The sequence below is a fragment of the Erpetoichthys calabaricus genome, chromosome 2 (genome assembly GCF_900747795.2).
Source record: "Erpetoichthys calabaricus chromosome 2, fErpCal1.3, whole genome shotgun sequence".
Taxonomy (NCBI): domain Eukaryota; kingdom Metazoa; phylum Chordata; class Cladistia; order Polypteriformes; family Polypteridae; genus Erpetoichthys; species Erpetoichthys calabaricus.
In genome coordinates, this window is record NC_041395.2 from 320283722 (window position 1) to 320301968 (window position 18247).

Consider the following 18247-nt stretch of genomic DNA (forward strand, 5'->3'; position numbering starts at 1 on the left):
CTAGAGAGCTTGTTTTTTTTTAAATTTGCAATTCAGAGAAAGATTGTTGCTAAATTGTACAAGTCTGTTCTATATTGGACATACCCTTGATAGAGTGCATTAATTATTTTCATCAGATTTTATCTAACACAAAAGAATGTGAACACAACTCTTGTTCTGCTTGTACAGGGCCAAAATGGCATTCAACAGCAGTAGCCTAGGATCCCAGCACTTTTGAAGCACTTTCCCACATGTTACTATGAGGTACATGATCATAAGTGCACATTGGTTGGCAGGATTGGCAAGGTTCCATGCTGTGCATAATTTTGTGGATTTGTTCTGACGTCTATCATAAGTTGCATGTTAATTAGGAATTTCACACTTTTTTGGAAGCAGAGAATTAAAATGTCCAGGTGAAATGTAATTTCACACAAAAATAAATGCTCTTTTGGTTTTTCAGCCTTGGCGCGCTTTTCCCTTTTTAGTCAAGAATGTTTTGTATTTCTGGGGAAGGCTCAGTCCATTTGAGATCTTTGTCGTGAGACAACCATTTTACTTAACTGTGCACAACACAAAATTGTTGAAGTCTGTCTTGTTTGTTTCTTATGCTTCCTGCAGCTGGTAGAACTATTGGTAATTCAGTGCTCTTGAAACATTGAAGATGACCACACACACCGTCCCAACCATATTTTGCTGCCTATTGTTTCTTAGTTTTGGTACAAGAGCCTCCTAATGAGTGATGTGTGAAAAAGGTCAAATTCTGGAATCAGCTAAATAAATCCCCCCTCTATTTCCTTGCATTTTGGGAGCACCACCTGTACACACTGATTTAAGATTCAAACAGCTAAATTTGTTTTAAAAAAAGGAAAAAAACTTTAGGCGTGCACTCGGGATGTCCTCACCTCTAGTTTGGCCAAGTAATGGGAATATGCATAACATTTTTTTCCTTAATCATGTCTCTCTGAAATCTGACCCACACAAACAGAGTTGGGCAGCTTTACACACATCTGTGCTTTCCTTCATTGTGACACTGAAGCACAAATCCATGGACAGATCTGATATTAGTTGGTTGCTGTTGTCTTCAGGCTCTCTTATTATGGATTAATTGGATAACTGAAGTCTTTTGAGTTTCTTTATAACTGTGTCTTTGTTGGTGACACGAAAATACACTCCTTTAATATTTCTACATCAGAAACTATTTTTCAGTCATGTTGAGATCTTTGTAGTCTCAAAATTTGCATCTGACACTTGTTCATTGAGTGTATTGTCTACGTTTTTGTTCATTTAGTGAAGTTATAACTACAGTTTTAATGTATTGTTTGGTAATAGAATATTAATGGACAAGAGCTGACATTGCATATTTTGTGAGTCATGTTATGAGTAGCAGGGCAATATTTGAATATACAGTTAGGTCCATAAATATTTGGACAGAGACAACGTTTTTTTTTAATTTTGGTTCTGTACGTTACCACAATGAATTTTAAATGAAACAACTCAGATGCAGTTGAAGTGCAGACTTTCAGCTTTAATTCAGTGGGGTGAACAAAACGATTGCATACAAATGTGAAGCAACTAAAGCATTTTTTAACACAATCCCTTCATTTCAGGGGCTCAAAAGTAATTGGACAAATGAAATAACTGGAAATAAAATGTTCATTTCTAATACTTGGTTGAAAATCCTTTGCTGGCAATGACAGCCTGAAGTCTTGAACTCATGGACATCACCAGATGCTGGGTTTCCTCCTTTTTAATGCTCTGCCAGGTCTTTACTGCAGTGGCTTTCAGTTGCCGTTTGTTTGTGGGCCTTTCTGTCTGAAGTTTAGTCTTCAACAAGTGAAATGCATGCTCATTTGGGTTAAGATCAGGTGACTGACTTGGCCATTCAAGAATTTTCCACTTCTTTGCTTTAATAAACTCCTGGGTTGCTTTGGTTATATGTTTTGGGTCATTGTCCATCTGTATCATGAAACGCTGCCCAATCAATTTGACTGCATTTAGCTGGATTTGAGCAGACAATATGTCTCTGAACACCTCAGAATTCATTCGGCTGCTTCTGTCCTGTGTCACATCATCAATAAACACTAGTGTCCCAGTGCCACTGGCAGCCATGCACGCCCAAGCCATCACACTGCCTCCACCGTGTTTGATGAGCTGTTCCACACCTTCTCCATACTTTTTTCTTGCCATCATTCTGGTAGAGATTGATCTTGGTTGCATCTGTCCAAAGAATGTTTTTCCAGAACTGCGCTGGCTTTTTTAGATGTTCTTTAGCAAAGTCCAATCTAGCCTTTCTATTCTTGAGGCTAATGAGTGGTTTGCACCTTGCAGTGTACCCTCTGTGTTTACTTTCATGCAGTCTTCTCTTTATGGTAGACTTGGATATCGATACGCCTACCCCTTGGAGAGTGTTGTTCACTTGGTTGGCTGTTGTGAAGGGGTTTCTCTTCACCATGGAAATGATTCTGCGATCATCCACCACTGTTGTCTTCCGTGGACGTCCAGGTCTTTTTGCGTTTCTGAGTTCACCAGTGCTTGCTTTCTGTCTCAGGATGTACCAAACTGTAGATTTTGCCACTCGTAATATTGTAGCAATTTCTCAGATGGGTTTTTTGTGTTTTCGCAGCTTAAGGATGGCTTCTTTCACCTGCATGGAGAGCTCCTTTGACCGCATGTTGTCTGTTCACAGCAAAATCTTCCACATGCAAGCACCACACCTCAAATCAACTCCAGGCCTTTTATCTGCTTAATTGATAATGACATAACGACAGACTTGCCCACACCTGCTCATGAAATAGTCTTTGAGTCAATTGTCCAATTACTTTTCAGCCCCTGAAATGAAGGGATTGTGTTAAAAAAATGCTTTAGTTGCCTCACATTTTTATGCAATCGTTTTGTTCACCCCACTGAATTAAAGCTCAAAGTCTGCACTTCAACTGCACCTGAGTTGTTTCATTTAAAATTCATTGTGGTAATGTACAGAACCAAAATTAGAAAAAAGTTGTCTCTGTCCAAATATTTATGGACCTAACTGTATGCAAATAAATATTTCTAATATGAAGTATGTGTCAATAATTGGTTCAGGTAAAAACTGTTAAATAAACTTTCAGTAAATTTTCAGATAAAATGTGCATTTTTCTTTTTCTGTTTATTTAAGAAGTCAAAGTCTCATTTCATTATTTTCAATTTTAGCCGCTCTAAGCGTCCAGCAGCCATCCCTTCTTGGAGCCTCTCCTGGAATATATTCTCAACAATCTGCCTTAGCAGCTGCCAGCCTCAACTCGCAGTCTGCTGCTAGTTACCAGTTATCGCAACAAACTGCTGCGCTACAGCAGCAAGCTGCTGCAGCTGCGGCTGCTTTGCAACAAGTAAGTAGTCAGCATCCTACCTAAGAAAGCCTTATAACAAAGTTAGCAGACTTTTTCTGACAAATATTTTTTAAACTTTAATGGTCTTCTTTTTGCTGCCATGACATGAATACATCTTGAAAGACAACTTGATGCCATAACATATTTAGTTGCGTAGAATTTAATTTTCCAATCTGCAAATCTCTAAATCACAGGTTCCGTCTTTAAAAATGGGTCACTTTAAGATGGTGCATGAACCCTTTAATCTGTTATTTCACTGTTAAAGAACAGTAACATGCACTGATTTTTGTGTTACCTTGTAAAAGTTTAATAAATTAATATGACCTTTTTATGTCCCCAACATTTAAACACAAAATGGTAATAAAGGTCCTGCTACAGGCATGTTTGTATTTGTTTAAAGACAAGTACCGTGCCATGCAAAACTAAATGTTAAATTTAGTACACTGGAATTAGAAGTGCATATCTTGCTGTTTTAATATTGCTTTTATATTTATCGCCCTAAAGTTGTGCAACTGGAAAATATGAAGGCTTTTTGAACTCCTTTTTACAATATTCTGTGCATTTAACCCTTTCACTTTTTGTGTTGATGCTTTCCTAATTCATCCAAAAGCTAATAACACTGATGGAATAAATCTTTTAAAAAAAAATCTCCTTTGAAAATGTACAAAATATGTTTTCGTTTTTGAATTAACTAACTATTTTGATGGCCTCAATACATGTTCTGTGTCTTGCAGCAGTATCAGCAACAGCAGCAGCAGCAACAACAACCACCACCACCTCAGCAAACTCTGTACAGTGTCCAGCAGCAGGTATGGTGTGCAAACATAAATTGTGCAGTGTTAAATACAGTGCTGCAACCTAATAGCTGTTGATAGAGAGAAATTATGAAGAGTTTAGTCATTTTTGACTTTTTCAGTAGCAAAATCAGTTTAGTTTATAATTAAAATACACAGTGTCATGTTCATGTAATAGTTGACCTTCTAGTTTTATTTTGCTGGGCTAAAGACGGAGTTCCACAGTCCTGAAATGGATTACTAAGTTTGAAAATGAATGAATGAAAGGATGGATATTAATGAGCAGTATTTTATTTTTCCCTTCTTATTAGTTACAGCAGCCACAGCAAGCATTGCTAACTCAGGTAAGGATACAATAAAATAATCTCAATATAATTGTCGTTCTAAAATCCAGAAATAAACATGGTAACAGTAGGTAATTTTAAGAATGTGTTTCTAATATCTGTAAAACTTACGCTGTTCATAACACATCACCTTGTATGTTCTCAGCTGTAGATTTAGTACTTTTCTTTCCAATTGTGATTGTTCAAAACTTGATTTATTTAGGACAAAGAATTTTGCTTTCCCTTTAACTTGTTCTTCAGTGTTTGTTACCTTGATGTAAGACTTGTTTCTAGCACAATTTTCTTATTTATCCTTGCCTCTCCAACCATCTCTTGGCATATATTCATATGATGACTAGTCATTGATTTTTCTTTCATATGTGAACTTTATCCCCTTGATTTCTTGTGTCCTATTGAGTATAATTTTCATATATATATATATATATATATATATATATATATATATATATATATATATATGGGTGTTATGAACCTGGGCAATCGTACATTGCATGTATTTTGTTTAGAAGTTGTTAGTCAGAAATAAAGTAAATATTTATTGCACTGTATATAACACATTATTTGTGTGTAAGATGATTTGTGTCTTTCTTTGTTTTCTCATGGTCTAACGTACAGTTTGAAATTATAATTTGCAGCCACCTGTTGCTTTGCCTACCAGTCTCAGTCTGTCTAATCCACAGCCAGCAGCACAAATTACAGTCTCCTACCCAGCACCCAGATCCAGTCAGCAAACACAGCCCCTGAAACAGCGTGTTTTTACTGGTGTGGTTACAAAGTTACATGACACCTTTGGGTTTGTGGATGAAGATGTCTTCTTTCAGCTTAGGTTTGTAATTTTTTCTTGATGATGGCACATATTGCAGTTTAGTCATTTTGCTGCATGGTGCCTTTTCTGATAGTGTTTTTTCTACTGAAACATTTTGCAGTTGTGTTGGAGTAAAGGATGCATTATGGTTTTTTTTTGGGTAGGATTAATTATTTTAAAACCTTGCCTTTTTCCATTGATAATTGAATTCCAGTCACTTAGACTTGTGCCAGTATCTCAGTAGAACAGCTTTCTGAGTCAAAGTAATAGTTTATTTACAACAGCAAGAAAAATTAAACCCATATATAAATAAATGGTAGTTACATTAGCAGTTGTCGCTGCCTTGCAGTTTTAGGGTCTTGAGTTTGATTTCTGAGCTGTTAATGTTCTGTATAAAGTAAGCATGTTCTTCTGCATTTGGTGGGTTTTCTGTTAGGGTTCTATAGGTTTACTCCCACATAGCCGCAACCCAATGTGAATTAAATGGCTTAGAAAATGAATTATTCTGTGTGTGTGTGTATATATATATATATATATATATATGTATATATATATATATATATATGTGTGTGTATATATATATATGTGTATATATATATATATGTGTGTGTATATATATATATGTGTATATATATATATATATGTGTATATATATATATATGTGTATATATATATATATGTGTATATATATATATGTGTATATATATATATGTGTATATATATATATATATGTGTATATATATATATGTGTGTATATATATATATATGTGTATATATATATATATGTGTATATATATATATGTGTATGTATATATGTGTATATATATATATATATGTGTATGTATATATGTATATATATGTATATGTATATATGTATATATATATGTATATGTATATATGTATATATATATGTATATGTATATATGTATATATATATGTATATGTATATATGTATATATATATGTATATGTATATATGTATATATATATGTATATGTATATATGTATATATATATGTATATATGTATATATATATGTATATATGTATATATATATGTATATGTATATATGTATATATGTATATGTATATATGTATATATGTATATGTATATGTATATATGTATATGTATATATGTATATATGTATATGTATATATGTATATATATGTATATGTATATATATATATATTATTGTTAGAGCTATAATTTCCAAGTACTTTTTGCTGTTTAAAATGGAGACACACGGGGGTCAATTCTGGGCATGCAGATTTATCAATAAAATTAATTTACTACATTTGCAGATGATATTGAATTAGGTTGACCTTCAGAAAAATCTGTGGCAAAAAAAGGTTAAAATATTTGAAAGAGAAAGTAAGAGTTCGAAAATGAGTACTTAATGAGGGAAGCCAGTTACACTCCTCACTATCTCTTATGATGGACAGTGTAATAGAATATTGAGTTTGTAGCACTCTTGTTTGTTACAAGTCAATGAAGTTTATGCTTAATCTGCATAAAATGTTTGAAACCATATCTGCAATACTGTTTTTTTTGATCAGCCTGCTAATTCAAATGATATAGTGGTACGGTTAGTCTAAAGAGGAACTAATAGACTATTGTGCTGCTAAAAATGTACATTAGTGTGCACCATGGTTTCTTGTCTTCCACCCTCAAGTAATAGGGATGCTCCAATCGATTGGCACACCAATGGAAATCAGCTGATTTTTTTTTTTTTTATTACTAAAAAAAAGACTTGATCAGTGATTATTAAAAAGGATGATTGCAAAAAACAATATTTTCAGTCCCTGCTTTTCTAAGCTGTTATGGTAATTTAGTTGCAGTGTTCCTTTACACAAGGTATTGCAGTACTTGAGCCAGCACACATCTTTTTATTAGCACACTTCTTCCTGAATAAACAAAGAGCAGTGAGTAGAAGCTTGTTTTTATCAGTGAACAAGAGGCTTTTGGTATATTAGCCTTTATGTTAAAGAGCGTGGAGTTCTTCTTCTTCTTTCGGCTGCTCCCGTTAGGGGTTGCCACAGCGGATCATCTTGTTCCATATCTTTTTGTCCTCTGCATCTTGTTCTGTTACACCCATCACCTGCATGTCCTCTCTCACCACATCCATAAACCTTCTCTTAGGTCTTCCTCTTTTTCTCTTGCCTGGCAGCTCTATCCTTAGCATCCTTCTCCCAATATACTCCGCATCTCTCCTCTGTGCATGTCCAAACCAACGCAATCTCGCCTCTTTGACTTTGTCTCCCAACCGTTCAACTTGAGCTGACCCTCTAATGTACTTGTTTCTAATCCTGTCCATCCTCGTCACACCCAATGCAAATCTTAGCATCTTTAACTCTGCCACCTCCAGCTCTGTCTCCTATTTTCTGGTCAGTGCCACTGTCCAACCCATATAACATAGCTGGTCTCACTACCGTCCTGTAGACCTTCCCTTTCACTCTTGCTGATATCAGTCTGTCACAAATCACTCCTGACACTCTTCTCCACCCATTCCACCCTGCCTGCACTGTTTTTCACCTCTCTTCCACAATCCCCATTAATCTGTACTGTTGATCCCAAGTATTTAAACTCATCCACCTTTGCCAACTCTACTCCTTGCATCCTCACCATTCCACTGACTTCCCTCTCATTTACACACATGTATTCTGTCTTGTTCCTACTGACCTTCATTCCTCTCCTCTCTAGAGCATGTCTCATCAACCTGCTCCCTACTCTCGCTACAGATCACAATGTCATCAGCAAACATCATAGTCCATGGGGACTCCTGTCTAATTTCGTCTGTCAACCTGTCCATCACCATTGCAAATAAGAAAGGGCTAAGAGCCGATCCCTGATGTAATCCCACCTCCACCTTGAATGCATCCGTCACTCCTACCGCAGACCTCACCACTGTCACACTTCCCTCATACATATCCTGTGCAACTCTTATACTGTACTTCTCTGCCACTCCCGACTTCCTCATACAATACCACAGCTCCCCTCGAGGCACCCTGTCATATGCTTTCTCCAGGTCCACAAAGACGCAATGCAACTCCTTCTGGCCTTCTCTATACTTGTGAATTTCCCATCGGGATTAATAAAGTATCCATCCATCCATCCATCCATCCATCCATCTATCTAATCAACACCCTCAGAGCAAACATTGCATCTGTGGTGCTCTTTCTTGGCATGAAACCATGCTGCTGCTCACTAATCATCACCTCGCTTCTTAACCTAGCTTCCAATACTCTTTCCAATAACTTCATGCTGTGGCTTATCAATTTTATCTTCCTGTAGTTACTATAGTCCTGCACATCCCCCTTATTGTTAAATATTGGCACCAGTACACTTCTTTTCCACTCCTCAGGCATTCTCTCACTTTCCAAGATTCCATTAAACAATCTGGTTTAAAACTCCACTGCCATCTCTCCTAAACACCTCCATGCTTCCACAGGTATGTCATCTGGACCAACGGCTTTTCCATTCTTCATTCTCTTCATAGCTGTCCTTACTTCCTCCTTGCTAATCCATTGCACTTCCTGATGCACTCTCCACATCATCCAACCTCTTCTCTCTCGTTCTCTTCATTCATCAGCCTCTCAAAGTACTCTTTCCATCTGCTCAACACACTCTCCTCACTTGTGAGTACATATCCATCTTTATCCTTTATTACCCTAACCTGCTGCACATCTTTCCCAGCTCTGTCCCTCTGTCTAGCCAATCAGTACAGGTCCTTTTCTCCCTCTTTAGTGTCCAACCTCTCATACAACTCATCCTAAGCTTTTTTTTTTTTAGCCTTCGCCACCTCTCTCTTCACCTTGCACCTTATCTCCTTGTATTCTTGTCTACTTTCTGCATCTCTGTCTATCCCACTTCTTCTTTGCCATCCTCTTCCTCTGTATACTCTCCTGTACTTCCCCATTCCACCACCAGGTTTCCTTTTCCTCCTTCCTCTGTCCAGATGTCACACCAAGCACCCTTCTTGCTGTCACCCTTTCTACATCTGCTGTAGTTTCCCAACTGTCTGGTAATTCTTCATTACCACCCAGTACCTGTCTCACCTTCTCCTTAAACTCAACCTTGCAGTCTTCCTTTTTCAACTTCCACCATTTGATCATTGGCTCTGCCCTCACTCTCTTCCTCTTCTTGATCTCCAACGTCATGCTACAGAACACCATCCTATTTTCTCCTGCCACTTTTGACTCTTCTGCATAGGATGTAATCTACCTGTGTGTGTGTGTGTGTGTGTGTGTGTGTGTGTGTGTGTGTGTGTGTGTGTGTGTGTGTGTGTAATATATATATATATATATATATATATATATATATATATATATATATATATATATATATATATAAATAAAAAATATTTGTTGTTAACATTGCAACATTACAGGAAAAACACAAATAATGTGACGGCTTATAATTATGAGAAGAATTTTCTTTTATGTATTATGGATAAATATTTTTGTAAATATTTTATTAAAGTATATTTTAAGGAAATTTTATTTTAGCATTTTACGGTCACTAAACAATAAGCCTATGGAATTTCACCTGTGGTCTGTAGTTTAATTATAAACTATGCACTTTAATTTAGGATGCAAGACTTCTATTTGTCTGGATATGCGAGAGATTAGTGTAAAAAGTTTTTTAATGGGATAATTAAAAAAAAAAAAAAAAAAAAAAATCTATATTGGAATCGGCTAATCGAGTAACATGAAATCGGTGGTCGGTATCGGCGTTAAAAAAAACCTGATCAGAGCATCCCTATCCTGTACAGTGGAACCTCGGTTTACGAGTGTTTGCAAGATAAGCTAAAATTTTTAATAAATTTTGACTTGATAAACGAGCGAGGTCTTGCAATACGAGTAGTACGTATACACTTTGTCTGCTGAGCGTCATGTGATCACAATTGAGCTGATGGTTCTTCTCTCTCTCTCTCTCGCTGCGGGATTGTGGACAGTCGTCTCCTATTCTCTATCTGAGTCGGCGTGCCTCACTCATATAGCCAATATCCGTACGAGCGTATACTTTTTACTACAGCATTGTGACTGTGTGTGCGCGTGTGCTGTGACGTGCGAGTCCCCGTCTTGCACCCCAGAACACGAATCTGAGTCCCAGTACTTTAGCAACACCAGTTTTATTCAACAGCGTGGTTATTTATTGTAGCAGGATCTGCCACTCTCCTATACACACACAATAGTCAGGCAGGGTCGTGGCCAAGTAGTACTGTGCCCTGCGCATTTATAATGTTCCTTGTTTCTTGTATCACCCATCGACGGCAGGGGCGTATAGCATGTCCGAGATCTTTTCGGATTCGCTTTTACGGCAAACTGCTACAGCGCTGGGAGACTGCGATTGCTTTGGGACGCTCTTCCGCGTGACGTCCCGTTGGGTGGAATCCCACAAGAGTTTAGAAACTCACTCACACCAGCCATGATTCTTTTCAAAGGTAAAGTGCAGGTTAATTTGTTTTATGTATTTTTATATTTTGTATTAATCATTTTTATATGAATAGTTTTGGGTTGTGGAACGAATCATCTGAGTTTCCATTATTTCTTATGGGGAAATTCACTTTGCTTTGGACTGTGAGCACGATTCCGGAACGAATTATGCCCACAAACCGAGGTTCCACTGTACTATATACAGTATTTACTGATGAGACATGGTTACTGTTACCTTTAACTAAGGGTTAAATATATTTAATTTTTTTCTTTAGTGCTGTCAAAGGCAAAACACCGCAGGTTGGTGATCGAGTGCTGGTTGAAGCTGCGTATAATCCAAACATGCCATTCAAATGGAATGCACAAAGAATACAAACTTTGCAACATATGGCTCCGCAGTCAGTAAGTAGAGTATTAATCAAGTGGTTTTTAACTGAGATGTTTGTCTTGCTTAAAAGTGATTGGCATTGCATGACAGTGTCACTTTCTCTGTCTCTTTTTTTAAAGAGCCAACCTCAAGGCCAGCCTTTACTCAAGACTACACCAACAATGTTGCAGTCTCTGCCTCCAACAGCTACCTTTAGTGTTCAGGCCCAGGCCCAGACACAGCCACCTGCATTGCTACAAGCTCAGCTCTCTGCTGCTTCCCTTGCTCCATTGCTGCAGAACCCTCCTCAGCCCTTACTGCCCCAGCCACCACAAAAAGGTACGTCAATATAAGCCCTTCCTAGCCTAGATCAATCCTGTACAGTATTCATACTGTTTTACTGTATATAAATGCATACTGTTTTACTGTATATAAATGATGGATTGGGTAAGAAACAGAGAATGGCCATGATGCCATTAGTCAGATTTAAAAATGTCAAATAAGAGTTAAAATCTGTTGTATAACATCAAAAGTAAAACTAAACTTAATGTGTGTATGTGTGCTATGATACAATGCAAACTGCAGAGACAAAAATCTATTTGTAAATCCCCTTTCTTTGAAAATAACCGTTACTCTGTATTTATATAATGACACTAGGCAGTGATTAAATTAGTTGCTTATTTAGCCTCAGCATTTTTACAGCTGATGTTTTCAGTTACATTAATTGTATAAACAATGCATAAAATGCACAGACTAATATTATTTGTCTTTGAAAACTAGTAGAATGTGGCTTGGTCTACCTTATCTACGTATATGTTTGGAGACCCTACAGAAAACAAGCTGTTTTAAACTGCAGTTGTACAAAAGAATGTTTTTCTTCAGTTCAAAAGTTTCAGCCTGTTTATATCCCTTCCTCACCAAGTACATTTTGTAGTAATACTAGGCCATGGGGATGTTTTTTTTTCTCTTTCTTTCTTTTTCCCCAAACTCACATTTCTGACTTGTTGCATTACCAGTTTTTAATTATGGATAGAATTTGGAGTTGTTTATTTTCCATTGGTCCATAACACAAGCAGGTTTGACAAACGTGAACAGGATGATTACACTGATATAGTACCTGAATTCCACTCAGAACCCCAAATTCCCCTTTTTAAAAAAGTGAGAAACTAGGTTGGTATGATGCTAGATAATCTAGTATTCCAACTATATTTGCAGTATGCAAAATAATATGCGGATGCTGAAATTTATCTCCATACATATTTTTTAGAATTCTTTCAATTTGTATACTGGTTATATTTCTATTTGTGGACCTTTTAATGTTGTTTATTCTTAAGTGATATTAGTGTTTTACTGTTTGTTTTCCTTGATGTGTTTGTGCATGTAAATGTTGTAAGACTACGTACTTTTACTGTTATGTTGTATTTGTAAATCCATACAAGTGCTTTAAATATTCTCTCAGTGAGGAGCACTTTATAAGAAGCTGAATAAATTGATTACTCTGGAACTCTGTTGGTAACATGTAGTATTTCTAAGGAGTACAAAAAGTTTAGCTTAAAATTTCACATAATATACTTTGAAGTAAACTATGGCAACTCATTAAAGAAGGTTTTTTGTGTGTGTACTACCTTTGAGAGAAGAAGCCCAGACCACATACAAAAAGGGCCTTTGTCTTATATACCATGTATGGAAAGTCCTTGTACATAAAAGTTTACTTTTACCCTTTTCATACAGATTACTTGAATTTGATACAAGTCCACGGTTTTCATTTACTTCAAATTTCCATTTGAAGGATGAGGTTGCTTTATTTAAAGTTGATGTCATATGTTTACCATAATTGTGTGATTTTTTTTATATCTAACAAGTAGAGATACAAAATAAAAACTATTTAAATGTTTAGCTGATTTGAAGTTGAAAGCCATTTAGGAAACTAAAAAAAAGCACTTAAACCCCTATCTCCTTCTAGTTCCTCCCTGTCTCCCAAGTCATAATGCACGTTACAGAAAAAAACAGATTTCATCATAGCCTCCTTGAGGAACCACAGGTCAGTTGTGCACAATATGCACAACTGTATCAAATCAAATGTTAATAAAAAGCAAGCAATGACTATCCCATGTAAAAACAGGTTGTGGAACCCTTCCTTGATGGTTCTCCTCATTTTGCGTACTCTGATAACATGCATGTCAGAACTTGCAAATTCAGTAAGTTTCCAACACTGACACCTTTTATAACACAGGTAGAGATGCAATTGTAAAGTTACAGTTGAGCAGTGAGCAAACAAAATAGAGAGAAAGCATACTTTAGTCAGACTGAGTGTGTGGCAAACTAAAAAAAAAAAAGTGTCAGAACTTTCTTAAATTCAGTACATAATTTGGTATACACAATAAGCAGCATTTATAAAAAAAATTTTTAAAAATCATAAATTGACATTTATCATCATATAGAGCAGCTGTTGATGTTTGAGAACTTGCTGCTTTAACACTAGAATTACCAAAGCCTACAAATAAACTCGTAAATTCGGCCCACCTTAAATCACTTTGCACCTCTCCGTCAGCAACTTTTGTCCTGTAAATGAGCCGATAAAGACAAGCAGCAAGCAGCCTGCTATTTATTCCATTCCCGCACCGCCGCAGAACGTGCACAAAATTCTCCCAGCTCATGCCTTGATTATTTGGGATTGAAGTGCTGGAGTTTTATAGTGGAAATAATAGATTATTTGGAACACATACATTTCATGTGTGTTCAGTTTCTACAATAATCTGTGTAAACACATTTTTAAAACAGAAACAATTTTCATATTTTAGTAATAAATGACAAAATGTAGGTATAAACTATATGATGTGTGAAGCCTGAAGTCTAAAGAGCAAATAAACACTTTCACAAAAGGTTCAAGGATGACACAACAGCTTTCGTGGCGTAGCAGTAAGAATTGCTGACTTGTAATCAAGAGTCCTCGGTTCGATCCTGACTGCCTCCTATATTTACTGTTTTCAGTAGTGAGCTGCTGTTATTGTTAATATTACACAATAAGCACATACATTTGGTTTGCGTCTGTAACAGCCGCTGTACGTTTATAGCACTTTTTTTTTTTTTTTTCACTTATATTCTCTCAGTCACGATACATACTACTGCACACCCCCCCCACCCAGGGATCTGATGCGGTCAGTTTTTATTTGAAACTGGGAATAACTGTAGATGTGAGTGGTGTTTTGAGACAATGGAACTGGACATTCTCTCATCTGTATGGATCAGGAAAAGCTGACATACAAATGCTGGTGAATCTGCTTTATTCATATATCACCGTCACTTGATTTTTTTTTATTTTTTTTTTTTTATTCAGTTTTATTGAGTTTTCCTGCTCACGCTGAATTAGTATGCACCTTATGGTCCCGTGATGTCAAAGCCGCACTGACAAAAAAAAAAACCACAGAGACATAGGTATATATGATATTTGGAATTGTTCATTTTATGACCTGTATAGTACATTTCAGAAAACATTGTGGCACGGATGCAACATTATTCATATTATTCATATTCATTCGCATAACATCTTGCGGTTGTAATCAGTGACCACGTGTTTGGTTTTTTTCCCCCCGATCTTGCCAGTGCCCACATGTTGCTGTATGGTGCTGTTTCTTTTGTATTCCAGGACATGCAGAGGAAAGAATAGTACAGAGAGGTCAGTTCAGAACTATATGCAATCATCAAATTCAAATGTTAACAGTTCACACACATACACACACGCAAGGACCGTCCTTCCTACATTTACGACATGTGTACCTGTTGCAGTGTACACACTTCTCTCTATGATGTGGTTTGTATTACACACCTGAAAGAAAGAAACAATATATGTGACATTTTGAAGAAATCATTTTATGACCTGAATAGTACCAATTAGAAAACATCATCGCACTAATGCAATATTATTTGAAAATGAACAGCGTTAGATCGGGTGTGAATTTATGCTGGAGCTGTTATTTAGAGCCAGATCAGGAAGGTTGGGGGGGTTTAGCATGATAGTGATTGAGAGAATAAACCTGAAAAAAGCTAACATTTACAAGTACCATAAATTTATACCCAATGTACCATATATTTGTCTCTCTCTTTTTCGCCCGGTGCTGAGTTGACGTCATGCACCAGAAGGCGTGAGCTTATTCAGTGAGAGCAGGAACACTCGGCTGGCCGGTTGCTGTGTGCTATAACAAGCTTGACCTGGCGGCGATGAACGCACATGTACTGTGCGAGGCATGTATGGGGTCCACTGAGAAAAGAAGAGTGTTTATGGCTCACCTTGCAGGGGAACTTCATCATCGCATCTTACTAGAAAAAGCGATGGAAAAAGAAAAGGGGGATGCAACATCGACAAGCTTCTGTTCCAAGACAGCCGCTTTCCCCAGAAAAGTAAACTGAGTCAGTGTCAGGTGCCCTTTCAGTGTAATAGGAATCAAAGCATAGAGAGAAGTGTGTACATTGAAACAGGTACACATATCGTAAATGTTGGAAGGACGGTCATTGGATGTGTGTGAACTGTTAACATTTGAATTTGGTGATTGCATATAGCGCTGAACTGACCTCTCTGTACTGTTCTTTCCTCTGCATGTCCTGGAGTACAAAAAAAACAGCACCCAATACGGCAGCATGTGGGCACTGGCAAGATCGGGGGAAAAAAAAACAAAAAACGTGGTCACTGATTACAACCGCAAGATGTTATGCGAATGAATATGAATAATGTTGCATTCGTGCCACAATGTTTTCCGAAATGTACTATACAGGTCATAAAATGAATAATTCCAAATATCATATATACCTATGTCTCTGGTTTTTTTGTTTTTTTTTTGTCAGTGCGGCTTTGACATCATGGACCATAAGGTGCATACTAATTCAGCGTGAGCAGGAACACTCAATAAAACTGAATAAAAAAAAAAAATCAAGTGATGGTGAGATACAAAGAAGGCAGATTCACCAGTGTTTGTGTGTCAGCTTTTATCCGTCCAGATCAGAGAATGTCCAGTTCCATTGCCTCAGAACACCACTCACATCTACAATTATAGTAGTATAATATGTAGTCATGATATGTAGTATTCTTCAGTAAGGGAATGATCACATTTTTTAATTGTCCTTCCTTACACAAATCAATTATGGGAGGTAAACGCAGTTTGAGTTAATGAATACTGTCATTTACTGTATTGCCATATCTAGTTAAGTAAAGTTCACATCATCCATTGTTCCAATTCCTTGTTTACTTTATTTTTTCACATGTTGAAGAAAATGCAGTGCTGTTCATTTACTCGCCTTCCAATGTCCAAACACCAGCCACCGACATAAGCATAAAACATTCAAATAATTGTTGAGCCCTTCTGTCATGCAAGCAGACATTCTAGAGGCATATTAGTGTGAATTTCCACTGCTCAGAAGAATATGCCAAAATTAAGATGAACATTAAATCTGCCAATTTTGAATTGATGTAATTTGACACTTAATTGATATTTCTGTGTAAATGTTTCTTTACAGAAAACACTTACCAGAGTTCTTGGACTTTAACATCCCTAGTGGAAAGTATACTTAACAATAAATTTTAGAAATAGAAACGAAAGTATTAACAGTTTTAACCATAAAATGTTTCTCTCTATTAATTCACATCTTGAAACTTCACGTATATTTAAGTGTTTATTCAACGATCTTTCACTAACTGGAAGACTCTGACATACGTTTCCTCATCACCTAAGAAGAGGGTCACTGGTAACTGGTAGTTTTTTTTTTTTTTTTTTTGTTTTTTTTTTTAAATATCAAGATAAAGAAGTTTTCTTTATACCAGCAACTACAAAAATGTTAAGAATGACTTGCCATGTTACATCACTGAGCCTTACATGTGTGAGGCAGTCAGGAAGTACTGTAGCAGTTTAGAAAACTTAGTCTTTTAGTACTGTGAAGCTCAGGATTGCTGATGACTATTGATGCATATGTGGTAGGACAGATTTTTCTCTATAAAATGTTATGCAAATTTTTCACTTTAGAGTGTATTGGCATAGTTTTTTTTTTTTTTTTTTAATATTCTTTTTTTATCAATTTTTATAGCAGGCCTGCTACAACCTCCTGTACGTATGATCCCCCAACCACAGCCTGCACGAAGGATAGATCCTACACCTAGACTCCCTAGCAGGAACGACCGAGGAGACCCCATTGGAGCGAGAAAAGAAGACAGAAGGTTTGTGTATTTTATATATGTATATATCTAAAATAAAAGTTTTTAAGAATTCCAAAATTAATGCCAAGGACAAATTCTTGTATTATTGGTCTGATCATAAGTTTATGAAATATGTATTTGTAATCTTTGGGAGATAACACCCATCCTGTTATTTCTTTTAATTTTCAGTTTTTTTTTAAGTTTGAAAACATTGCACCATTCCAGCAACAAGAGCAGAGTTGATACTGATAACTTGAAAATTATTACTTCATTTTCTATGTATTTTTTTTATAGAATGTATCCTACCTGTACATTAGATTTCAGATAGTTTGTCCTTTGTAAAATAATTTTATATTTGTTTAAATAAACTTATTTATTATTTGTTTCAAAAAATTGCAAAATTAGAAACATTTGTAAAAGAGGTAGCTTTTAGTAAGATCCTAGCTAAGATAACCAGAAAATAGGAGGTTGATTATAGATACAGTACTTAGATGATTCTTTTTTTTTCCAGTTGGTAAAACCTGCTCCATGTTATGTGTGTGAGAGAACAGTGTATTGGGGAGTGCAATAAGTGCATTAGTGTTTCTCCCACACTTTTTTTTTCTTTATTACAATGATGTAGTCCACTACTTGCTCCAGTGAATATTAACTCATGAAGGATCTCCAGTATAAAGTTGTAGAGTTGGTGAGTCAGTATTTTTCACAGAAGATTTTAGGTGGTACTTCACTCCATTTCCTTAATAGAGAGTAATGCTACATAACAACATTTGAAGTTTTGTCTGAATACCAAGTGGGAAAGTAATTTCATCCCCTGGCTTTTTCTTTCTTTTCTTTGGTAAAAAGAAAATGTCTTTTCATTTCAACAATACCAATAAATAAAGATTTATTTAAGTATTATTTAAATCATGCTCTTGTGGTTAAGGTTTTCTTATAGTGATTTTAAATCAAAATAAAATAAATCACTCTAAAGAAAGATAAG

At 36.2% G+C, this 18247-nt stretch overlaps 1 protein-coding gene across 3 annotated transcripts in view; it reads left to right on the top strand.

The window, feature by feature from the left end:
- ccar1 (cell division cycle and apoptosis regulator 1) overlaps positions 1-18247 on the top strand; it is a 96179-nt gene that overhangs the window by 33497 nt on the left and 44435 nt on the right. Inside the window, exons 3-9 of one of the 3 annotated variants that reach the window (XM_028795946.2) lie at positions 3169-3344; positions 4079-4153; positions 4450-4482; positions 5118-5308; positions 10996-11122; positions 11228-11426; positions 17160-17289. In XM_028795946.2, coding sequence (XP_028651779.1) covers positions 3169-3344; positions 4079-4153; positions 4450-4482; positions 5118-5308; positions 10996-11122; positions 11228-11426; positions 17160-17289 — 931 coding nt within the window. The remainder of the gene's footprint in view (positions 1-3168; positions 3345-4078; positions 4154-4449; positions 4483-5117; positions 5309-10995; positions 11123-11227; positions 11427-17159; positions 17290-18247) is intronic. The other 2 variants (XM_028795949.2, XM_028795948.2) reach the window with 2 other exon arrangements.